The following is a 26,496-nucleotide window of genomic DNA, read 5'->3' on the forward strand; positions in this document are numbered from 1 at the left end:
TTTGTATCGTTTTTGAAGACAGCGCAACAATTTCATGGGGTTGGAAGAAAAATTTGAAAAAAAATATTTTTTGCATTTTTGGGCAAATTCAAAATTTTCAAACTGTACGAAAACCGCGAATATTGGTTGGAATGAATTGAAATTTGGCATGCGTCGTTTTTTGAGGCATCCTAACAATTTAATCACGTAGCCAGTAAGATTCAGGAAAAAAGGTTATTTTTGAAAAGCCATAATGAAGAGCTATCTCAATGACATATCAGTGTTGGGATGACTCGAGTCATGACTTGACTCGAGTCAGACTCGAGTCAACTTTTTCGTATTACTTGACTTGACTCGAGTCAGTTTGACTTGACGCTTCAAAAATGCGAATTGACTCGTGACTCGGAGCAAAATTTACGAGTCAATTTCGAGTTATCAAGTAAACGGTATCGATTGAATCACAGAATTTTGTGAATGTTGTGTTGAGTATTGTGCGCGATACGCCTGCTGTGTCACTTGCGAGAGTAACGAGTCATTTACTGATTGTACGTTTCACTGATCCTCTATTGTTACACCACAAATAAATTGACCACAAACGTAATGATCACAGCTTACGTTGTTAGTAGGAGTAGCAATAGATTAACCTCATAACAACGTATCTCTATTTCTTAGACGGCCCAGTGTCTACATTCCCCAGTGATCCCCTTTACCAACCCTCTTGTATGATTTAAATCGAGCGAATATAGTTTGTGCGTTTGTTTCCACACGGATGGGTAGTGTATTGTACCATATCAATTGGTAAACTTCTCGAGGCATCGGGCCTATTGGCTGCTAATAACAGACTGTTGCATGTTGCTCTATAGTAACTCATGTATTTTATTTCCAGTTCTACGTGTGCGTGAGCGATACAACGCCTTCTTGCAGGCATATTTAAGTTTATATTAGCTATTTGATTCAAAAGAAATGGCCAATTATTCTGTCTTTCACACAGCTAGCAAAATGTAATGACTTTGAATCGTCACTGATACTCCGAAAATTCAATTTGACTTGAATTATGACTTGACTCGTGACTCGACTTGACTTGATTGACTCGAGTCACCTTCAAAAAACGAGTGACTTGACTTGACTTGACTCGAGTCAAAATGTGCAATGACTCGTGATGACTCGTGACTCAAAGGTAGTGACTTGATCCCAACACTGCGACATATTATTATGTTCTAGTAACGATATGGATTTTCAGTATATTTCATTGTATAGCACTCACCAATCTGCGTCTATCAATGCAAAAATAATCGATATAGAATCTGGATGCTTTTGAAATAGCTGGCTGGTGAGATCCAAATGTAAGTTAGCTACCTTCAATTTTGCGTTATAAAAGTAGCCTACTCGGGTGTTTTCATGCGGCTCCATATGTACTCTAAAGTTTGAAATGCGGCTCCCACATTCAAAAAGGTTGGGAACCACTGATCAAGATGCTTTGACGATGGAGATGCGATAAGACCTCTAACCAAGGACATCTAGTCTGCGCCACCGTTTTTTCTTCTTCATACTATCCGGGGATGCTGAGCGCCTAGCGCAGGGGTTCTCAAAGGGTGGGCCATGGCCCACTGGTGGGCCACAGGAGCATTTGAGGTGGGCCACAAAGCCATTTGGAAAATTTTAAAATTTTTGAAAGTTTAGTTATATTTGTTGTGTTAATCGCTAAAAATATATTCATACGATCTAATTATACGTAGGCTACGTAAAGCTTTTCATCCGACTCTGATCAGACGTGTTGGCACGTATGGAGTAAGCATGTACAAGTCCAAAGCGGGGTTAACAGCAACTAAAATAATTTCGAGTATATAATAACCAGAAGGCAATTCTGAAGTAACCAAGCATTCTGGCAGGGCTGGGGCATATGTCGTAATTTGTCGTATGCCGTTGAAAGGGGTGTGCAATAAACTCGGAATGAAATGTAAATAATTGATCTATAGATTCACTGTAGGCTACTTAGGCAAGTCGTATTATTGTAAGATGAAATAGCCATAATTTCAAATTATTAGCAACTTTTGGTGAAGGTATACTGCACCATCACAACGAATCGTAACGGATTGAGGAGTTAGCGGAGTGCATTAATCTATGGAGTCGGTTTAAAATGTCTGCCCTAATATCATTGTACATAATCCAAGAGTCACATGAATTGATTGTATCATTGGATTGAATATTCTGACATTGTAACTTCAATTGGTTTGGCACAAGACGTGTTATTGCGTGCATATTGAAAATCTTTCGCCACTTCTCTGTAGTACCCCATTCACCAATAAATTGTTTGAAGCTGACCCAGACTGATTATATTACTCCCCACAATAGTGGAACTAAAATCCCAATCACACGGTGGATGCGTGGATTTGATGTTTGTGTTTCGCGATACGAATGGAGCAGCGGACGATCATAATATACACAGGAGTTTCAGCCTATGATCTACCAAGGCCGTAACTGTTGCACCCAAACCCCCGATTGCGGGACCTCGAAGGGGTCCAAGATTATTTCGTTGGTCGTTTATTGGAGGATATTTATTCGACTGAAAATTTTCGTCGCGCTTCGCGCGCTTGAATGGTACGATTGGTCTACATTCAAATATCATCAGTAAATTAAGAGAGAAATGCGCATATTTTAGAGAAATAGGCATATCGGCGCAGTCGATTACCACGCCTTGAATAGGGTGACTCCAAGATGAGAGGTGGGCCACACCACATTTTCAAACCGGAAAATGGGCCACAGCCAAGAAAGGGATGAGAACCCCTGGCCTAGCGGGATAGCCGCAGATACCAGATTTCAAGTTTTCTGTCCGACCCGGCGGGGGATTGAGCCTATGACCTACAGATCAAGCAGCCAGACGGATCACCATTACGCTATCTCGCTCTGTACTCAGTGCGAGTACTTTGTTACTGGCCACTGCTGGTCTATCCTTAAGTAGTCTTAACCTGTCTATTTCGGCCCCATTACCTTTGGTTTTCTAGCTTCGAAGACTGATCATATGTAGCCAGGGACGGTGTCTATAAGACTACAGTAACCATCCAATAAAGTACTGTCACGCGAGAATCCTGTCTCACAGGAGGAAATGCGTCACAAATAAATTAGCCAAAGCGATATCTTATCAAATCGAAGGTTCTGAGTCATTGGCAGGTTCAGTAATTTAGCCCCAAAATAGTTCTGAACATTAAAGTGAATCCAGAAATTCAAAACTTAAGCATTTTCATAAACGCAAGATTGCTGGTAACACCTTGCCCATCTAATTTACAAGCCGTAACATCATATATTGGGGATGTTTTTCTTATCATTCTAGAGTTTGTACACCGTACAGTTATATGTAGGTGATCAGAGAGTGGCAATACTCACTCACCCGAATATTCCCTCAGACTGGGTTTCAATGTTGGAAAGGTGTCTTACGAGTATCAACAGGTCACAACTAGACCTTGATAATTAGCAAGAGCTCAAGGGATTCAAACAAATTGAAAAGTCAAATTGATCTCGTAAAGTAAGACATAGCAGCCAAAATTATAGGCCACTAAATTCACATTTTAACAACGGCAACAATAAACCTTGATGTGCAGATAACTCTTGACAAGAAACGCCTGAAAGTTGTTCCAGTTTTGATAAATGTATTCTTGCAATGAATGTGGCGAGGAAAGCAAGGTTCAAATGTTGCTGAAAAGGTCTGATTACTGGCCAAAAGCTTCCACAGTAACTATCACATCGCAGCACCCATCCACCAACAGTCGTGGATCGAAAATTGCTAAAATTTGTAATTTAGGTAGGCTAAAAAGCCCAAAAAACGCAGTTTGTTTTTGGAAGGATAACTTAACAGGCTAGATCTGATTGTAAATTTGGTAATACCAGGATCGCAGCCTTTTGAAGCAATAGCTTTTATGAAGGAAAAAACCGCACTATCATAGGAAATTTACTTTGAAACTAGCAATCCTGTATGCTCTTTTTTTTCGATGGATGTTTCCAGTCGGAGCTAGACCTATAGATAAATTAAATCCTGCAAGGCCGATTTAACCCTGTTAAGAATAAAGCAATGTTTTGTAATCCAGGTCCTTACACGGATGGAATCGCCGGACAAGGCACTTTTTCACACTTGGCATCGGCGGCATCAATCCCATGCGGCACCCAAGCGCCGGTACTCGTGCAAATGTATCGGAACTTCTTAGGGCCCGCCGGTGAGCCATATCCGATCATACAATGATAAGTTACGGTGGACTGAAAAGAGAATTGGTTCGGCTAAGAAAGTAACGCGGTATATTTGAATGCAAATGTGGGTCTTGTGACCAAGTGCTATGAAATATACAATTGGACAGAATAATCATATTGAAACGAACGCGAATATCTTCGGCTGGCACTCGTCAGGGGTAATCGTCAGCCACTAGTAGAGAATGAGAAAGACCCAGGGTTGTAATGACTCGAGTTTTGACTCGACTCGAGTCACGATTTTCAGGTGACTCGACTTGACTCGAGTCAATCTGTGCATTGACTCGACTTGGACTCGAGTCATTGCGCATGACTCGAACCAAGTCATATGACTTGAGACTCAGGAGGCCAATACCGACATTTCATTGTAATTCCGAAGAGCAGTAAAGTAACCACACTATTGAGTATTTGTCTATTGGTACTGGTACTTGAAAATGCGACCTGAAACTCGCAAAAGTGAGGAAAATTAATACATTTTAAATGCGAACCATTCGATATCACCAAACAGAGGTATAAAAAGTGAGTTTACCAAAATTTTAACTGGAAACTAAGCAGTCAACATAATGACTTGGACTCGGAATCGAGTCATAATACCATGACTCGGACCTCTTCTCGATGACTTGGACTCGGACTTGACGGTGAATTGAAAATGACTCGACTTGACTCGAGTCAAAACTATAAAAGTGAGATTGACTTGTTACTCGGAGCCTCGTGACTTGATTACAACTCCGGAAAGACCATTGTCTATCAACACATGTCATGCGAGTCATGCGCAATGACTCGGGTACAAGTTGACTCAAAACACAGATTCACTCAAGTCGAGTCAAACCGAGTCACCAAAAATGTCGCGTATCGAGTCAATTATGACTCAACCTATTACAACCCTGATCTCGAATCTTTGTTCCAATAAATACTGACATCTTACTTTGAAAGAATTCCCGCTGTACATAGTATATGCACCATTGGCGATGTTAGGAGGATCGGAATTGCACTTTATGACAACACAAATCATCGCCTTGTCTGTGTATTCGGGATGATCGACCGATCTCCAACTGCCGTCGGAACATTTCACTGCAAGCCCATTTCAAGAAGTAAGTTTTCCAGCACAACTTGATTACCATCCATGCTTACGTTTCACAGATGTGTACGGCACACCGTGTAGGTACACCTTATAGCCTGCATTACATTTAAACGTGATTTCAGGTTTGTAACGGAACGTTCCAGTTTTGTGAAACTCCGGCACGCCGCAAGTCTCAAAAGTCGAGACGCATTTGTAATCGGACGGCGATGGCACCCATCGCCGTTTCACATTGCAAATAGTCTCGAGTTGCGAACGGCTCTTGTCGTCATGGAACGAGTAACCTGTCTGGCAGCTGTAGTAAGCCTGTATGGAGAAGTCGTGTGGTTGAAACTTGGCTCGGAAATAATGTCTGGCTGTATGTCAATGACAACGGCCGGTTTGTGTTAATTTTCCAGCAAATTTATTGCAAATTTGTATCTCAATAACGAAATGAAAGAAACCTCCAAGGCTTATCCATTAGTTAGAGAAATGAAGCATTCAATTTTCATTTCATTTAAACATCTCGAAAATATTTTTAGATTTTATATAAAGCTCATGGCCTACAATGAATTTTGGGTATGTCTCAATGCTGCAAGCTTTGTACCAAGCTGTCATTAGAATTTGGCGACATTTGATAGTATAATAAAGTCTACCAAATAGAAAATTCGAGTTGAGTGGTTTTTAACAAATAGTCGTAAGAACCGCTTGACATGGCGCCCGCTTCGTGGCAACAGGATATCATTTCGGCAATTGTACCTAATAGCGTCGTTAGATATTTTGCGTTAGTCGCGGGATTACATCTTGCAATTTCGAAAGCAGCTACCTCCGATTAACTGCAAAAAGTATGCGACCTCGGGACCTGTAAGTTTTGTATAATTTGGAAAATTGCGTAGGTATAATCCTTATTCTAATCCAATTTGGAAAAACCGTGTAGTTATAACTGTAATTCGAGTATAATTTGGAAAAATGTGTAGCTATAATTCCGATTCTAATCTAATTTGAAAAAAAAGCGTGTAGTCATAACTGTAATTCTAGTGCAATTTAGAAAAACGTCTTTCAATCTAATCTGGAAAAACATGTGTAGCTATAACTGTAATTCTAGTATAATTTTGAAAAATGCGAAGGTACAGTTCGAATTCTAATCTAAATTAGAAAAAAACCATGTAGTTGTAGCTGCACTTCTAGTATAACTGAGAAATATGTATCTATAATTCGTATTCTAATATAATCTAGAAAACACCGTGAAGTCATAACTGTAATTCCAGTAAAATTTCGAAAAACGTGGGGGTATAATTCTAATTCTATTTTAATTTGGAAAAGACGTGTAGTTATAACTGTAATCTAGTATAATTTGGAAAATGTGTTGCTATGATTCAAATTCAAATCTGATTTGGAAAAAAATGTACAGTAATTCTAGTATGATTTTGAAAAAATGTCTATCTATAATTCCGATTATAATCTAAATTGTTATAACTGTAATTCTAGTACAATTTGGAAAAATGTGTGGCTGTAATTCTAATTCTAATCTAGAAAAGCATGGGTAGTTATAACTGTAATTCTAGTATAATTTTGAAAAATGTGAAGGTATAGTTCGAATTCGAATCTAAATAGGAAAAAACATGTAGTTATAACCTCAATTCTAGTACAACTGGGAAATACGTAGCTATAATTCTAATTCTAATCTAATCTAATCTAGAAAACACCGTGAATTTATAACTGTAATTCCAGTAAAATTTGGAAAAATGTGTGGGTATAATTCTAATTCTCATTTAATTTGGAAAAACCGTGTAGTTATAACTGTAATTCTAGTATAATTTGGCAAAATATGTAGCTATAATTCGAATTCTAATCCGATTCGGAAAAGAATGTGTAGTTATAGCAGTAATTCTAGTATGATTTGGAAAAAACGTGTAGCTATAATTTCAATGCTAACCTAATTTGGAAAAGCTTGAAATTCCTTAGTTTGCTAACTTCGTTTCTGACACATCTGTCACCAAGCGTATTCACAAACCCCTCACCGAGTTGTTTCCGCTGTGCCAAACGCGTGTGGCATTTTCGATCTCAGGCGGTTTGACGCACGTGTATTTCACGCACTCCACCGTATTCCATTGCGGATTCCACAAGCCGTTTTCTAGACATTTGATCTCAGACTCGGTCTCGTCGCCGTTCAACTCGTAACCCATTTCGCACCTTAGTTTCAAAACGATGCTGGAAGAAACGTGTGAAGAATCTGAAATTGAAGTTAATGAACTGTCCCATTGGTTTTGCATACCAGTAGACATAGAAAACACGCATGTTTGAATAATCTCACAGAATATATTCTACCTATTTATTGCCAGAGGTAACTGGCAGAGGTCAGTAATATGAAAAATTTGATGGTGTTCACCCAGACTGTGATATTGGATATTGCCAAGTTGAAATTGGGCATGGAGTTCCGAATAATTGATTTTTAACGCAAATATTGACAGATTATTGGCAGATATGATCTTGGATTCAAACTTGGTATGAAGAAAATTCTGGGTTTTGATTGGAGCTCGGATTCGACACTGAAATTCACAGCAAGTGTCGGGAAACTTCAAGACGCATGTTTTTAATAATCAAGATGTAAGAAAAACGCAAATCGGGTACTTATGTCGGCGCTCAACCAGACAAGTTCTTTGTGTATGACTAGACCATTCGGTCTTGATTTCATACTGCAATTTTGACAGTTTTTAAGTTCAAAATATTCGATTATTACCCGTCAAATTTTGTACCAGTAGAAAATCGTTCATTGGTGCATTTTGATGGTTTCCACGAGTGAAATTGTTTGAAATCAAAAGCTGCAACACATCAGCACTGTCCAAAACAGTTTTGAATTAGGATTAGCTAATAGAAATGTCTAAACTACGCCGACTAACCACTTTGAAATTCAAAAGTAGACTGTAACATTTATTATCCTAGCACACAGCAGAGGCAGCAGATTCTACGGATAAGTGACATTATTCTTTACTAAAATGATCGTACCTGTTGTCAGAAGATTCGGCACCGACGGTATCTTGCAAAACACGGAATTTTCGGGAGCGCAAAACAATGATTCAGGAGGTGGATAAAAACCGTGCACTGCAACAACAATCGAAAAACAATCACCAACAAAAAGTTGATTAAAATCAAGACGAAACCATCAGCTTTTGTTAAACACAGATCTGTCACTTGAAGTTGCAATTTTCAATACATTATTGTCGGCATATGAAAATTCACTTCTCTCCTAATATAAGGTTACTACATTTTGGAAATCTTAAAAGAGGACACCTTTTCAAAATTTTGACTTGCAATACCGGGGGAAAATCCTTAAAACTTCGTCGGTCGGTTGACTAAAAAATATAATTTTTCTTCCACATTATCCGTTGGGTGACTATAAAAAAGGTCAGTTTTCCGGCTCAGCTCCCGAAATAGTTGCTGGAGCGTTACTTCAGTGCTGATTTACTGTATCTCAGTCGAATTTTGTCCTATATTTAACCAAAATTCTCAAAAGAGAGGACAAATCCCCTTAAAAGAGGACGTATGATAGCCCTACCTAATACCTTCGTGTTAGTAATTATCAAGTTGTTAATCAAGGGACGAGTAGGCTGACCAGCAGCGACTCGTCTTATAGTCCCATTTTCAGCACTTACCGGTGCAAACAGAGTCACGTTGCCTCACTCCTGGCGAAATGACAAACCCGGAGTCACACCCAACGGTAAATGTATTGGCCCGTACCGCCGAACTATTTGCCAGAACGAATTTTGAGTTTTTCGGCGCCGTTTTCGGCAAGACGCATTCCAAGGGCGAAAACTTGAGTAATTCTTTGATGGTGTCACTAACCGACCTTCGAAAAGAAGTAACGAATCATTTGCCACCCATTTATGCCAAGAGGAGATCAAAGTATTCAGCATTTCGAGAAGTAGAAGAATAACCATAAATTTATAGTACCTATTGCCAAAACACGACAAAACAAGTCCAATTATGAGATGTCTGAACAGTACTTGAGTGTGTAGTTTCAATAAGTAAATTAGGTCGAGAATTCGCATACTTTTAGTAACCAATCGGACATGGATACCAGCAAAATTGAAACAGGCATGATTGCGGCTAACACAAAATGTAAACAGGTACACTTTTCAAAATATACACCATGACGCGACAATTTCACTCGTAAGCCTGATGCAAAGCGATCGGAAATTCAGTTTCTACTTTACAAAATCGAAAGCGTAAGGAATTCAAAGTGGTGGTAGTTTGGCACAGATCCTCTTGAATAAGTAGCGTCAGTTGGCGAGCACTACAGGAGTACTTGGAAATAGTTGAAGTATTTTGTTCCTGACCCTCTTCGCGTAAGACAGAAAGCGAGACACGGAACAGCAACTTCTTTATCGCGGTTGTTACGAGCTTTCAAAAGTGAATAGTTATAATTCTAGCTCTACCGTTCTTGTTCTACTGGCAAGTTTTTAAAGTGTATCATTTTAATTCCAGTTCTTGAATCCGATTTCTAGTCGCAAGTTCTCAAAAGTGTAGCTATAATTCTAGTTATAGTTGCGATTTTTTAAAAGTGGTACTTCTAGTTCTAGTTCTAGTCACGAGTTTTCAACAGTGCATAGTTCTAATTCTAGTTATAGTTGCGATGTTTTAAAAGTGAGTAGTTCTAATTAAAGTTTTAGTTGCAAGTTTTGAAAATTGAACAGTCTTAATCTAATTGCGAGTTTTGAAAATTGAGTAGTTCTAATTAAAGTATTAGTTGCAAGTTTTGAAAAGTGAATAGTCCTGGTTCTAGTTGAGAGTTTTGAAAAGTGAGTAGTTCTAGTTCTAATTCTAGTCTCGCTCTTTGAAAATTGAGTAGTTCTAGTTCTAATTCCGGTCGCGCACTTTGAAAATCCAGTAGTTTCTACAAGTCTGGTGTCTGCCTAAAAATTCTGATATTAGTCAGGCTATTGATATCGTCATTTAAATAAGGTTACCTTTTCGCTCTGTCGGAAGACTCCACGTTCGCATGTACCCAAGTTCCATCCGCAGAACAGATCAACCGCACAGACGGCGACTCCAGTTTGGTCGACCAATATCCCGGCAAAGCTTCGTAGATAACCTGTCGCCCGTATTCAAAACTCTTGCCGTACCTAATCGAATTAGCGTAGGTGCCCGGGTCAGGACACGTTATCAGCACGCACTCGATGGTGTTGAAGTCCAAGTCTAAGGGCGTCCAAATGCCTGCGAAGTATCAACCGAGTCAGAATTGACACGCAAATCGCGTGACTCCAAATACAAAACCTTGGTCGGAGCATTCGAATTCCATTTCTTTTTCGCCGTTAAATGATAGCAGGTAGCCTTCGTTGCATGTGACGTGTAATTTCGTCGCGCGGTCATTTCGTGAGGGATAAGACTCTGTGAGATGGTTTGAAAGGAAATAGCGCTGTAGAAATGACATTGTTATCGTCGAATGGATTAAATCAGGCCACCTATTCCCAAGAATGGCTCTATGACAAAGAGAGGCAACTTCTACAGCCGGCGGGTCGGATATGCGAAAATGAAGTACTGGGCAGGCCGGATTACCCAATCTATACATTAATCGCGTATTTATCAACCTATATATGGATTGATCGTATTTAATGTTAACTTTAAGTGTGAAGCATAGAGACCAAAGAATTATTCAATGAAGTTATCAATGCAATGTACTTCAATAGCTGTTGAAGTCAATGAGACATCTGTGGTCGATCCAAGTTGTGTAGGCCCTACAGGTTCTTTAAACTCTGGCTGAATGTCGGACAAAAACAAATAAACCAAATAACTAAAGAATAACTAACAATTACTACTATTTGTGTCCGAAAAAAGGAATTAAAGAATAACCTACAGTCACCATAATTTGACCCAGTAAGCAAGTAGTGGAGAATCGTGTGGTGACACCCGCCTTGGTCTAGAACCGTGGTTATCAACTAGGGTCGTAATGACTCAAGTCGTGATTTTTTGGTGACTCAACTTGACTCGAGTCATTTTCTCAAAATACAGAACATGACTCAAGACGACTTGAGTCAATCCATGTATCGATATCACCAAACAGAGTTGTAAAAAGTGGGTTTAACGATACTTCAACACAATGACTTAGACTCTGACTTGAGTCACAACACTATGACTCAGACTCGACCCTCTGCTCGAAAACTTGGACTCGGACTTGACTCGGTCGTGAATTGAAAATGAATCGACTTGACTCGAGTCAAAACTATAAAAGTGAGATTGACTTGCGACTCGGAACCTTGTGACTTGGTTACTACCCAGCCATGAGCTCTATGTCATGACACGATGCAGAAACACACGGTCCAAATATCAAAATCAATTTAAAACTTGATGTTTCATTTTTCTGATTACACTACGTAACAAATTTTATTTGTCCTCGGGAAATATTGTGTATGCTTATGCCAAACAAACATAAAAAATCTTAGTCATACCACCATAACTGAGGGTATGTGTTACTGAGACAACTTTAAATCTATATTATAGGGTAATTGCATGTCTAATCAACAAAAACATAGATTTGGTAATCAAGTCTCAGATTCGGCTGAATTTTTTTCTCTAAACATTGTGAAGTCTACCTCCGTTGTTATATGCACCATAACCTGACTTTGTTATTTAATAAATAATATCATAATAATAATTAATCTCACAAAGTCGGAACCAAAGTTTGAACTTTTCGAATGCTCGTTTTCAGTGATATATGCCATATCAAATCAGAAAATAATAGTTTGAACTCGTGGACGAATTTTGCATCAAATAGTGTTATCGGTGAGGCGGCTAAATCCTTGCATTTTGCGATTGAGATATAAATTGTACTATGTTTGGCAGATTGGCATCAAAGTTCACATAGGGAACCACAGGCAAATGTAAATGATAGCATATGAGAGTATATATAATTGTTTTACCGTTCAACTTCGTAATTTCCATTGACTCTCTGCGCAACATTGTAGGCATCTCGCAGAAGACTTCGGCGCATACAACACTATCGGGTTCCAGTGTCCACGTTCCGACATAGTCACATTCGACGGTCACAGAAAACTGACCGCTAAAATAAAGAAAAACTCATCACAGACCAGAGATGACCATTTGGACTGTTCAAAAATAACTTTTCTACAAATATAACTGGCTGAATCAAGTTAGTAATTTTAATCGAAACATATGTGGTACTGCCTTACTGTGCAGTGTGCACCTTTTATGACAATATACTGTTTGAGGTGCAGTCATTTTTCAAAGTTTGTGTTTGTTGTTGCAAAAAAAGTTGCCAGCCCTAGTCTAAAGACAATCATAGCAAATTTGGCTTAATTTTAACCCGTAGAAGCGAAGTTATTGGAGTCGAAAATTTCAGATTTGAAAACATTTTTATAGTGTAAATTCTATCACAATTACCACCGTAAATACACCGGATGTGATGATTTTGACCTGATTTGGATCAGATATGAATTATTTCGAAGCTGCATTTGGATTCGGACATAGCATTTCTAATCATTTTCAATATTAATGCGACTTTCGAATAAATGTCAGCCATAACCGGATTCAGACTTAGAAATTGACACGATACCAAATTTATTCCGGAATTGAATATAAAATTTGGAACAGAATTTGGGATTAGATATTGTTTGAGGATCTTCTTCGAGGTGCAGAACTACAATACACAATTAGATATTATATTAACAGAATATTTTCGCCTGACACTCATCAGTGGTAATCGTCAACAACTAGCAGCTAGAGAATTGGTGATAAGACTATTGATATACAATTGCAATTCTTTACTAATTGCTGATGATGACCTCTGACGAGTTTATTTAAATATGTATACACTATTCAATTAAAATTTGATATTAATATCATTAGGCCTAATAAATCTTTGCGGCAGGCACACAATGGCCAAAAAACCTACCGCGACCCGGACATTTCATTCTCCATAACCCAAAAACCATCAGGACAGGTCAGCTGTATCTTGTCTCCAAATCCGAAGGCCCCAGGACCTTCCTGGGACGCGTCCATTTGTATTAAATCGTTTAGGACAGGTTGCGGGCACTGTACAGGGACACACTGCCAATTAAGTGTTGACGGCCGCCATTGTCCGTAAGCGTTACAGAACATATTACTCGTTGACGAATTGGTATTGCGAGATTTAAAACCCGGAAGGCAGGTGAAAGTGGCCACGTTACCGGGCTTGTAACCTTCCACTGATAAAGTGGTGTTCGGGAGTAGATCTGAAAGAATAGGCTTTATTCGCGCAGTGCGATTGCCTGCATGAATACAAGTGAATTCGGCATGTCCACTCGGTCCACTCGGTATGTTGAAATCAGCACTTGCCAGCCCCTAATACTAATCATAACGTAATTCTACATAAACCCGATATTAGACTAAACACAAGCCTTAACCTACCTGAAACTCCTGACCCGAATATAATAATACATACATACCAAGTGACGGGTGGCAGATTCATCAAATCTATATAACAATTTACAGTCGTGTTACGTGAAACATTCAGTTTCGAATTCATCAATACAATACTGATGGATTGCTTTCATAGTAATAATGATTGAATAGTATATTCAATCATATTGAAATAAACCCGATGTTTTCGGCTGACACTTGTCAAATGTTTGCAAATGACAGAAAGCATGACCTTGGCCTGTTCGGATTCAAGCTTCATGGGCTGAATCAAGGGAAACATGTCTCCGAGCGTGATGGGGATGTTCTAATAAAGTTATGGACACGCCGTATTTTGCGATCCTGCAAACATTGTGTCGTTCTTCCCACATAGCCACAATGATAGTGGTACTTATATTCATAGGGTACACTATAACTTTGTTGAAGGAAACAGGTTATAATAATAACAGTTATTGCTAGGGCAAGTATTTGCAACTTTTGGAACTCTTTGTACAGCTTCCGGCAGCTTCCTAAATACTCGGAAGTAATGTAGAATGCTGTTTTAAGCTGTTTGAAGGAATCTTATAGTGCAACTTTTCTCCATTTCTTCATGCAACTTTTTGCAACTTTTTTCTATTTTTCATGAAACTTTTTGCAACTTTTTTCGATTTTTCATGCAACGAGCTTTTTACAGGAAATATTTGGAACTATATGTAAATAGATCGCTTGATTATGCGACTGTCGTTTCAATTCATAGCCCTTTCTGATTTGACGTATAGCCAGGCTAGACCGACGAAAATTATATTTTCACTGGGTCATTTTTTCCGGCTGTTGATTTTGTTGAAGTCGCTAACACTGAGTTTTGCTACGGTGCCTTGGATCGGACCGATTTGAGTATCTTTCCACGGATTTGACTGCAACAAACAATCGCATTTCGAATGCCAAATTTCTCAAGTGCCGTACATCATAATTGAAGCCAATATTCAGTGGAACATTTAGTTTCGAATTTATCAATACAATACTGATGTATTGCTTTCCTAATAATAATAGGTATTACATCTCTAATGCAAAGTGCTGATTTCACCAAGTGCCAAATCCACCTGTAACCAACACCATACACACCGACAAACGGACAGTCGGACGCTTCGTCGCATTTGATATTTCCTGGAGTGGGCCGCCACAAAGTCCAGGGCCCAGACACTTTCGTAGAATCAAACGCGCAAGTCACCAGTCCCACTTGTATAAAACCATCATCGTCTGCGGCGGCGGGGCACGAATAATGGACCGTGTCGTTCACGAAATACTGTCTCGTAGTTTCGTGGATGGTGAATCTGCTGGGAAAAGCGGGCTTGCCGCATTCGGCCGGCTTGCATTGGTACGATCTGTCCGCGAAGCTAGCCGGTTCCCAATCGCCGTCGGAATTGCACGTGTAATTTGAACGTATTTTGTCGACAGACACGTAGCCATCGTCGCATTTCATAGTGACCAGGTCTCCGAACACGTATTTGTCTGCAAAGCGCTGTGAGGATAGATAGAAACACTGATGTCGATGCTTAGCTGGTGTGTTTAGTTGGTGTGTGGTGCTATTAACAGGTGTTGTTCTGTAACATTAGACGCAACTGAAGGCATAATCCACAAAACATGTTTCGTTGGGCCTTACGCCAATTTTTACTACATGATTTGTGATTGTTGCACTAATCTTGTAGTATAACTAACGAAATGCTGTATGCCATATACTGTACGGCCATAACCTAACGATAGGAATCACAAACCTGTATCTGGATTCAATAATTCATTTATGTGAGCGAGAAATTTAAAAATAGGCTATCGAAATGATGTGACCTCAATACCACAGATATTGATGAAGAGCAATACGATCAATCGTGAAAATCTTTTGACTGCTGTACGAATACAGTGATTTTCCAAGGAAAAGTTTGTTTTTCACACATTCACCTTTAATTTGACACCACATCATATTTAGAGCGCAGTGCCCTATTAAACCGCGCAGCATAAAGTGCCTTGTCACACATCTAATCTCAGACGGATGCCTTTCGCCAATTTTAGATATCTTGATGACGTGTGCGTGCCAGAGACAATGTTATGTAGGTTAGTGGAAATGTCATACTTTCGTAAGTCGTGATGAACCGACAGCATTGTCACAAAGTGCAATGAAATAGGTTTGTAATTGCAATTAAATGAGCCCAATGGCTCCAGTAGTGTGAAAATATACAGGTACCTAGTTGCGTACAACACCTCTGACTTGTCAACAAAATTTTTATAGATGACGCCAAACCTATACAACGCACGTTTTAACCAAGATCAAGTCACACGTTCACCTGGTCTACCGTCTCTACGTCAGAATTCTCAAAGGTGGGCGGCTCGCCACACTCGACCGGGTCGCAGATGATCGAGTAACTGGGCGGAAACCAATTTCCGTCTTTCGTGCATTTCACGACGCGTCGCAAGAAGAAGTTGCCGAACCGGTATCCTTCGTTGCATTTATAGATAACCTGTCCGTAAAACCAAACAATACTTTACCTTGATATCAACCCCGGTAAACTAAATATACTTCAATTTTATTCTCAATGGTAAGATGTCATAGTTTAAGCGCTTGTCTATTAATTGGAGCGACAAAACACCAAATTTTAAACACATTCAAAAATTTACAACATAATGTAGACCACTTTCTGACATGATATAGAATTCATAGTCCACTTTCGACTTATCATAGGTCACAATTCTGCAATTGTTGCACCTAACCGTGTAAAAGTATCCTACAACTAGTTTAAGACCTGTAACAATAACACACTAAAGCTAAGAAGACTTTTCAAACAAAATTTGACAAAATTCGACAGTACAATTTAAACTTATTCTAAGCCACAATGCTGCAAGTGTTGTAACCAACTGTCTGAAAGTAGCCTACAAATGATTTAGGACCAGTAGATCTAATATACGAATGCTGAGAAGACTTCTCAAACAAAATTCGACAGTGCAATTTAGCCACATTTAACAGTATAATAGAATCTAACAATTCAATAACAATTGCATTTCTCTAATAAGACCAACAGGCAAAAAGGAGTTGGCGGTTTGAGACTTCAGCGGAACCATATTCGACAGGTGTTAAATCTAAATGAAAGCAACAAATTTCTCTTAAAATTACAATTACAATTCTTTCTTGCACATTTTTATCGTAATTTACATTATTGGGTTGATTTTGATTTTTAAAAGTCCCCCGGACAGCAAAATTTGTTTTGGAATGTGACTGGTCTGCAAGCCGAGAAGGTTTGGAACCAGTGAACTTAACAGCGATCCGCCGGCAAAGCAGTGTATCTGGCGACAGTGAGCCATATCACAACTTTCTCAGAAGGCAATCAAGTCAACAAACACAAAGCAATACGCAATACAGGCAATACGCAATGAGTACTGGTCTCAAAATAAAAATTACCATGCTTTTGCAAACATTACCTCATCGTTCAGTGCATAGTCGGACCCGACCTTAACGCCGTTGGCAATAGAGCCAGGCTCTCCGCAAGAGATAGGGACGCACGAAAAGAGAGAAGGGTCAGGCACCCACGTGGCGTCGCGACCGCAGGTTATCTGCAGGTATCGCTTAGCGATGGAGATCCAAAACCCCTGAAAAATCAAGGACCGGTGGTCAATTTCTATCGTTAGAATACAATTTACGGAATCTGTTCGGCATTTGAGTGCAGTGAATGCATGATAATTTTGATAGTAGAAATGATTTCGGCAGGTTACACATCGGACGTAGTCAGTAATAGCACACATCTTCATATCAAGCTACTCACACAATTTTTTTTGTATATCGTCAAAGTGAAAACAAAAGTGTTCGTTTTTCAAATTTTTAGAATATCTAGTCTTTGTGGAATTTTCATTTTTTTCATGCATAGCTTGGCCGCGTTTATGATTATCATATTTTTTCAAAGTTAATAATCGCCGAGATATGGCAGCAAGAAAATGAAAACTTTACAAAAAGTCAATATTCTCCAAATGTGTAATGTCGACAAAAGCTATATTGATTCCACAGACACGATATGTGCTGGAACTGGATCTCTGGCTGGCTTCTGTTAGGCCTCTTGACCAAACGCATCGAATTAAGTTGAATTAGAAACCTATTTCCCAGGCCACACGTTGAACACCCCCTTACTCGAACCACCTCAGTTATGAATATCAATGGATGAATAATGAGATCATACGGCAATTTTAAATAAAAATTTGCAAAGAACTGTGTAGCAGGGTTGTAATGACTGGAGTCATAACTTGACTGGAGTCACGATTTTCTAGTGACTCGACTTGACTCGAGTCAATTTCTTGAAATACGGAAATGACTCGACTTGAACTCGAGTCATTGCGTATGACTCGAGACTCAGACGGCCAATACCGACAATTCATTGTAATATCGAAGAATAGTATTAGTAACCACACTATTGGGATTTTGTCCATTGGTACTGGTACTTGAACATGCGGCCAAAAACAGCTAAAAGTGAGGAAAATTAGTATATTTCAAATGAGAACCATTTGATGTCACCAAACAGAGTTATAAAAAGTAGGTGTAACAAGACATTATCTGGAAACTGAGCAGTCAACACAATGACTTTGTCCCTCAGCCAGCTGACTTGGAATCTGACTTGACTCGGTGGTGAATTGAAAATGACTCGAGTCAAAACTATAAAAGTGAGATTGACTCGTGACTCGTGACTCGGAGCCTTGTGACTAGGTTACAACCCTGCTGTGTAGCTATGATTAAAATTCTAGTTGCCCGACTCAGAACTGAAGAGGCGTTCGGAAGTGAAGGGTACAAAGGACAAATAGCACCAGGCGTCCTTACCGTGTTACATTTATACTGCACGACAGACTGATACACAAATTCGCGGGAGGGGTTCGTGCCACCGTCTCCAGTGAACGACACGCGTTCCGCGTTCTCCATAAGTCCCGGATCGCGACAAGTCAAAAGCTCGCATCTCGTGTCGCTCGATATCAACAAGGGCTTGCTCCAACGGCCGTCTTCCAGACAATGCGCGCTGATAGACGGGTCTGTGCGTCTGGCACTGAAACAGAGATAATGCTTGGCGATGTTTGGTTGATCTAAGCCAGTGGATCTCAAACTTTTTTAAAACATTTTCATTTTCAATCTATTATTAACAATTTCGTCATTTCAATGCACCACAAGACTGCGATACAATGAAAAGATAGAAAGGTGTCAGGCGCTGTAAAAAGGTGGCATGCACACTAAATGGAAAGTAAAAGAAGAAAATATAAAAGGACAGGCATCAAAAAGAGGTGGCATGTGTCGGAAACAGAGATCAATATATCAGGCCGTGGTCCGGTGAACTTGAAGGCTGATTTTTTTTCTTCGAATTCTTCACGGTCCCCTATAAATCTACCTAAGTAAACAAAAGCAAACATGCTGGTATTTATGGTATCACTGTGACGGGTATGCCTGCTTCTTTCCGATCAGTTTGGTAATGATCCGTTCTGTATTTAACAACATAACCCTGATATTGCAAATACATTCAGACATTTTGAGTTTTAGGCTAGGTGGTAATTAGTCCTGAAAAGGCAGATCCTGATCAAACTAAACTATCTGTGTGTCGTTGAAAATTATCTGTACCTTTGTTTTGAAATTATGCATGTGTTAGTAAATAGCTTTTATATCTTGACAGGTTTTAGAGCAGAACATGCTACAACTTAATAGCATAGCACGTGCTGCAGCTTTTCTTATAGTCCAGAATGTAACACAGCAAAACTAAATTGAACATAGGGATCATTAATCATGTTTCGGAAGGGTCTTGAGTCTCGCACGGTAGTAAAATTTTCACGTATTTCAGCTTGTTTTGTGAATTTGCGTTCCCGAGCAGGTAAACTGCGACAAACCGAACTAAATACTCACCCAGAAGCGGTGCTGGATGTCAACCAATACCCATCATCGCACATGAGTGTCGCTACCTCTGCATACTTAGCTTCATAAATCGTGTCCAAAGGATACCGAAACTCCTTCCAGCCACGTTTCGGGAAGACTGACAGAAAATCCAATTCGGCCTGAACAAAACATGGATAAAATCAAAAAATTTCCTCAAAAATAATCCTCATACCGGAGCAGACGAATTTTTTTGGACAATCACTCTCATCCACGGTCCGAGGTCTGGGACAGGACAGAATGCCGGGACGCATTTGACTTCGTCTGGATCGGGTGACCACAGGCCGTTGTCAAGGCACGTTAAAGTGTACGTGTACACGTTTTCCGATATCCAAAACCCAGTGTCGCAAATGTACACGACTGTGGTACCGACGTCAAACTGATTCAGGGCAATCAAAACGTGTCGCCAGCGAAGATCTGCGAGTACACAAGCCTTTGGGGTACAGAACTACAGAATTGCACGAAAGAGGTCTATTAACAATTTATCCAATAAAAGCTTTTCAGCCGACTCTCAGTAACAGTAATATGGTAAAGTGAACCAAATTTGAAATGTAGGAAATATTTTGTCTGTGTGACATGTTAATAACAAAACAAACAATTAATACAGCGATTCTCAATTTTGACTAACCTAGGAAACACTTATGCTTACCCGCAACCCTTCGTGGAACCCCAAACAAAACCATTAAAATACAATTTGAGAAGATAATAAAACGGATAACTGACGCGCGTCCTTTTCGGCGTACGAGTTAACGTTGGCCGAATAATTCGAGCTGATATGAGCGTTGGGCGCATCCGGGGGAAAGTCGCATCGGACCACGGTACATTCGATATGGAACGGGTCCGGCTGCCAGAGGCCGTAACTGAAATTAAATTGTATATTTTAAACGGGCACCACCAAGCGTATAATCAGATTTGAATCAAAATTAGATCTAACTTGAACGTGAGCAGAACCTGAATTTGCAAACACTAGAATTCCGAATCAGAAAGAAGTAGAACAAAAATCATGTCCAAATAACTATAAAAGTAATTATTCTGAACTTAATTTTGCCTAAAAACTAGATACTGATAACTAGAAGTGATCTAAAATCGCGACCACTACAGGAAGAAGCGGATGTAGGACACGATTTATCGTACTTGTTACATTCCACTTTCTCATAGAAGCGGCCCTCTTTCATGATACAAACGCTCAAGTCTTCGTCCTTGTAGTGATACGTATTCCAACTAACGACGTTCGCGGTATAATCCAGTTTCCCTTCACACAAAATGTATCGCTTGAAATTTCGCGATTCCAGCACCTAGACAAAACGATCGCCGGCCGCTTACCCGTCAAGACAATTTCCAAGTCGTTTTTTTCGCTCCAAAAATTGCGCGTCCTCGAATGCGCCGCGAGATACCCGCCGTCGTAAGTGGACCACAGTCGCAGGGCCCATCCGGTACGCACTGATTCGCAGGTCCACATCTGCATGACGTTGTTGCGATCGCAAATCTCCAACCTGACAGGTACACTGTCTTCCTACGATACAGATACGTCTGTTGGCTTTACGAGTGAGGTTGTCTTGCGAACAGGGCAAATTAGCCCCTGAAAAACACTAGCGACATTACTTCTACGTCTACTTGAGTTACAACTTGAATTGATACCGTTGTTTGAAGTATTCATGGTGTTTGTGACTACAATGGTCATTTAGACCAGGCGATAAACCTTACAAGGACAAGAAAGTAGCCGTAAAAAGAAACGCAATCGACATACCCACAAGGAATATTCATGGATTTATGTAATAATAGGCAAGTCAAATAATTTCCATATCCAATTTAAGCGCTTTCTGAGAGTTGTCAAACTTGACGGAAGTTGTCGGACTTGACTCGGTGGTGATTGGAAAATGACTCGACTTGGATCGAGTTAAGACTATAAAAGTGAGAACCTTGTGACTTGGTTACTAGGGCTAGGCACAATGATTCGAGTACTCGAATCTGAATCGAGTATTAATTTAAATGATTCGAGTCGAGTAGTAACAGACGATTTTTTCGAGTACTAAAATTATACGCTCCTCGCAACTGAAAGTTAATTTACCAAAGATAATTAAAGTTTTGATGCTATTTTCCACTGCCACCATCTTCCAAGCCTTGAAACCTTGATTGGCCGTGTCGCAGCATATACGAGACATATTACAAAGTTACTGAAAATGACACATTTCCGAAGTCATGATCATCCCACAACATCGTCAAGAAGTGCAATGAAATCGGTATGGTCGAAAAATACCAAAAGTATCTTTAATGTGACGGTGAACAGGCCTTATATTCTTTTTTGGTGACACAAAATATGCATATTTGAACTTTGATATATTAAATTATGTTATGACGTCATAATGAGTGATACTCGGATACTCGACTCGAAGCGTAATACGTGATTCAGAATCGAATCACTCAGGTACTCGATTTTGCCCAGCCCTATTGGTTACCACCCTGGGTGGGACCAACACAAATCGGTGGAATTTTTAAAAACACATTCAGTTATCGTGGTACAGGGGCTGTTTCTTGTGGGTGTCAGGACAATTTCACTAATGAACATTTCGAAAATACATCTCAAAACTACATTCTACTCAACCAAATACAAGGTCTAAAAGTAAGTGGTTTTGCCTAAAAAGCTGTTAAGCAGACGTGCAAGTAATCACAAAACATAACCACTCCAGTAGAAGTACTTCATTACTGACCAACACCAGTAATATGCCAAAATGCCATACAGCGCAACTTCACTTATAAGTCATAGTACTTTCTTACCTGTATGATAGTTAATGCCGTCGCCGTGAGACAAAGGCTAGTGTACATGTTCTTGATATGAAAGGTCCAGTGCCACTGCCAGAAATGAGACGCAAACGCGGCAGGACCGCACGAACCGTCGACGACCACTTTTCGGTGCGTCGATTTCGTGATTTTCGAATTGGCGGTGTCTTCGGATCGCAAGCAAAGTTTCCATTGGGAGTTGTAGATTTGGAACTGCTTCCTGATCCAGTACCGGCGGGAGCAATAATATCTGAATAGTTAAATCGGACTTGTACAAACAATCAATCTAGTTATTTGACGGTCAACTAAATACTAGTCTTTTGAGTAGTTCTAGTTCTTGTTGCGGAATTTGAAAACTCAGTAGTTGTAGTTCTAGATGTGGATTTTGAAAGTGAGCAGTTTTTACAAGTCTGGATGGTTGGAAATGAAAGAGTTAGAACCATAGGCGCCGAACCTGGGTATGCAAGGTATGTCAGGCATACCTAGACGTTTTTTTAGGTATGCGGCATACCTAGAATTCGGTTTGTCATGTATCGGCATAAACCTCGATTGGGATATTTAGATCAAATCGCAATGTATTTCCGTTAACGACATTACCTGCTGATGCTTACGTGAGCGAGGTAACCCGTTGCGCGCGACCAATTAGCAGAGCGTGTTGCCAATTAGCAAGATTTGTCTGTGCAAAATGTAACGCGACGCAATTTCGTGCTGAGATGATCGCGAAATTATGTTATTGATTGCCGTGCGCTCGACAATCGTCGCTTGCCTGATTTATCGCGTCTCCAACAAGCCTAGTTTCACTGGCTTGAAGAATCACATCTGCAGTAGGCCCGGTACGCACAATACCATCCCTAGCCTGCACTATCGCATCTGCATTGGCGCGCACGATATAATCGCTTGCCTTCACAATCGCATCTGCAACAGGCCTGGTATGAAAGATATCGTCGCTGGCCAATTATCGCGTTTCGGGCCTAGCATGGGTTGTCTCCTCTCTCTCGATGGCTTGGAGACGATGCCGTTAGGTGTTGGCTGATTAGCGATTGTGATTAAAGTTAGCGAATGTGATTATAGAGTGACATCACCAAACTGAATGACATCGAATGTCAGTAGGCATGTGCGATTGTGCGTTCATCGGTGCATGCGTAATTGGATTCGGATAGTACTTAACATAACCATCGGAAGATGTTTGTCAAGGCTTGAGTTGTAAAAGACGAGAAAGGTTTGAACAACCTGAAATCGGTGCCAATATAGAACAGATTCCATAACAACTCAGACATTTTGCCTTTCGCAAATCGTCGCCGAGGTTACGTAATACGCGTTGATAAGCGGCGTATTTAATTGCTCGCGAGCGATCAGGGACTCGCCAATTGACAGCCCTTCCGGACTCGTTGAAAAGCTTATCATACGCGCAAGTTCATTAACACGAGGAGATTGTATAATAGGCACTTACGCATGCATTTTACCCTAATGAATCGATGCTATATTAACGCGAATTATCAATTCCGTCACATTATGACGTCACTCCTTTGTGACGTCATCGAACCCGCATACCTAAGGAAAATTAGCGTTCGGCGCCTATGGTTAGAACAATGATGAATTGCACGCAGACCTTTACAAACTATCGACTAGTACGCCCCCATGTATAATATGCACCCATAAAATGGCGTGTAAATTCTGGGAGAAAACATGTATAGTACGCACCCTGCATTCGCAATACATGAATAGTTATGTTTTAGTATTGGATGTCATTCTGTTTTGCGATGTCACTGTTGAACAATCATGACATAACGATCACTAATCATTATACAGTTAACTGCATTGTCTCTAAACGATAGTAGACAGCAGCCAAAGCCTACGAGGCCCGCGACGCAATAGTTCAGGCCAGCGACATCTTGCGCATAAGGCCTATTGCAGGTGCGATTTCTCAGGCCAACGATTATATGCGAATGTTCAGGCCTGTCGTTGATGTGGTAAATTAGCAAGGGTTGCCGCGAGCGCGTGCGGCAATCAATGACCTACTCGGCCGGAGATCGCTTGCTGTTGTGCAGCGCAGATGACTCTCGCTAATTGGCAACACGCTTTTTGCTGATTGGCAGCGCGTAACACTGATTGTCCTTGTTATTGACACATTCAGTCCTTCACAGAACTGTTACAACTCGACGGCGAGTTGGACTGGAGCAATCGCTGCGAGTAATGACTGACTGAGTATAATTAACTGGCTAATAAGTCCGGACACAGTAAGTTTCCCCTTGTGTGTATTGTAGAATGTCGATCAAACAACCCAGACTATATCATACCGTTAAAAAATACGCTGGCATATACTCTAAATGAGAAATTACATTAATTAGAGTCAGATTCAGAGCGGCGTGGAAGCCCTGTTTACGGCACGACCGCTTTCGGAGGGAATGATTTGTGATCCAATTTCTTCTCGCGTGCGGCGAGGTGACTCGAGCGTAACCAACCATTGATACGGACAAAAATCCACCGTGACACTGATAATACGAATTACTAGACACGATGGCTGAATGTGATGCGCGATTAAAACAAACATGAATAAAGGTGTGATATCAAGTTATATTTCGGGGGAGATTTTTTCAATGCTTGTTGTACCCATGCATAATATGCACCCCCCGATTTTAGGACAAAAAATTGGTAAAATTTTCCACGTTATACATAAAAAATTACGGTAGTGGTTTGAGAGTAGCTCTAGTTCTAGTTCTCTAGTTGCGCATTTTACAAATAATTCAACTGTAGAACAGTGGTTCACAACCTTTCCCACTCATTGCTTCCTTATAAAGCTCACAATCGAATTTTTGCCCACCATATTTACGGATTCGAAAAAGAAGGCATATAAACTGGAAGCCTATTCACCAACTCTGATCGCTTGCGAATTGACTAACAAAAGGTAATTTTTCTGAGACGGTGTTAGGAAAACAGGATTTCATGACTGCTTTGCGTCAGGTTGGCCATTTTTTTACTCAACTTTGGCATCATATGCAGAGCATACATTTACATAGCTACTTCAATTCTAGTACAATTGCTGATCTGATCTGATCAAAAGATAAATTTCATACCCTAGCAACTTCAACACTGAATTTACGCACACTCAAAACATTGTCATATACCTGATGTGACTTCCCGACGCGTAATCCGAGCCAAACTTTGTGGCCCCCGCGACCTCCTCGGGTTCCTGGCAATAAATCTGCTTGCAGCGACTCTCGTGCGGGTGATAAGGCTTCCATTTCCCGGTCTTGTCGCAAGTGAACGTGGCCTGATGCGCTCCCTTATCGAACCAATATCCTGTTTACGAGTAACATTTGAGCATTTGACGATATGTTATAAAGCAACGATCACTGCTAACGCCGACCAGTAGCCAGGTATGTGGAGTCGAAGTCGGAGTTTTGTTAATTTTTGTCTTGATGGAGTCAGAGTCACAGAAATTCTGCTGAACTTTGACTCTGACTCCAACTACATTAATATCGAACCAAATATCCTCAAATGTTACTAAAAAATGTCGTTACAGTTACAGAACTGATCAAGTTTTCATGTAGGCAGATACTCACCAACTTAATTTTTTTCTATGAGCATAATTCTTTTGAATTAAAAAATACGTTGATTGACTTGGTAATGATAATAGCTTAAAATGAAATAAACGCATATTTTTCTGAGTAGATTTAGAGGAATGTTGGAGTCAGAGTTCTCCAACACTCAAACCCAAGTGCAATTATTCAATACTTCTTTCAACAGCCATGATCACCAAATAACATCATTGAGCATGAAACTAACAACAATCATTCAAATACATTGCTGATTACCTCGTTTGCATGTTAGCGTGAGCGCCACGCCTTTCAAATAAGTGGTAACCTTCCCCATTCCGACCACTGAGCTGCTCAATTCTTCGGGAGAAGGATTTTCGCAAGAGGATGGCATACACGTCACGTTGGCTTCCAAGTAATCGGGCTCCCACCTTGAAGCATGCATTCAGATGAATGCAACGTTATTTGGACAGATTAAATTTGCAGGTATGTACCCGTTCAATGCAAGGTACTGCAACTATCTTGTTTGTTTTCTGGATATTTATTTGGAAAAGAAATCGTCTCCGCGCCAATTTAATGCAAATTTT

At 40.1% G+C, this 26,496-nt stretch overlaps 1 protein-coding gene and 1 long non-coding RNA gene across 3 annotated transcripts in view; one reads left to right on the plus strand and one right to left on the minus strand.

The window, feature by feature from the left end:
• LOC145440803 (uncharacterized) overlaps positions 1–26,496 on the minus strand; it is a 94,685-nt gene that overhangs the window by 24,681 nt on the left and 43,508 nt on the right. For both annotated transcript variants that reach the window (XM_080318552.1, XM_080318553.1), the window contains exons 33-54: positions 26,189–26,340; positions 25,499–25,673; positions 22,371–22,623; positions 20,919–21,108; positions 20,730–20,847; positions 20,319–20,455; positions 19,771–20,012; positions 19,569–19,717; positions 18,507–18,726; positions 17,126–17,293; positions 15,997–16,170; positions 14,783–15,179; positions 13,179–13,497; positions 12,187–12,326; positions 10,544–10,657; positions 10,237–10,483; positions 8,923–9,116; positions 8,276–8,371; positions 7,291–7,502; positions 5,344–5,596; positions 5,138–5,283; positions 4,067–4,224 (exon numbers count right to left, since the gene is read on the minus strand). In XM_080318552.1, coding sequence (XP_080174678.1) covers positions 4,067–4,224; positions 5,138–5,283; positions 5,344–5,596; positions 7,291–7,502; positions 8,276–8,371; positions 8,923–9,116; positions 10,237–10,483; positions 10,544–10,657; positions 12,187–12,326; positions 13,179–13,497; positions 14,783–15,179; positions 15,997–16,170; positions 17,126–17,293; positions 18,507–18,726; positions 19,569–19,717; positions 19,771–20,012; positions 20,319–20,455; positions 20,730–20,847; positions 20,919–21,108; positions 22,371–22,623; positions 25,499–25,673; positions 26,189–26,340 — 4,254 coding nt within the window. The remainder of the gene's footprint in view (positions 1–4,066; positions 4,225–5,137; positions 5,284–5,343; positions 5,597–7,290; positions 7,503–8,275; positions 8,372–8,922; positions 9,117–10,236; positions 10,484–10,543; positions 10,658–12,186; positions 12,327–13,178; positions 13,498–14,782; positions 15,180–15,996; positions 16,171–17,125; positions 17,294–18,506; positions 18,727–19,568; positions 19,718–19,770; positions 20,013–20,318; positions 20,456–20,729; positions 20,848–20,918; positions 21,109–22,370; positions 22,624–25,498; positions 25,674–26,188; positions 26,341–26,496) is intronic.
• LOC145440810 (uncharacterized) overlaps positions 1–26,496 on the plus strand; it is a 300,641-nt gene that overhangs the window by 22,894 nt on the left and 251,251 nt on the right. The window lies entirely within an intron of this gene.

Source organism: Botryllus schlosseri, chromosome 6 (genome assembly GCF_051294905.1).
Source record: "Botryllus schlosseri isolate E-star chromosome 6, Bs_hap1, whole genome shotgun sequence".
Lineage (NCBI taxonomy): Eukaryota > Metazoa > Chordata > Ascidiacea > Stolidobranchia > Styelidae > Botryllus > Botryllus schlosseri.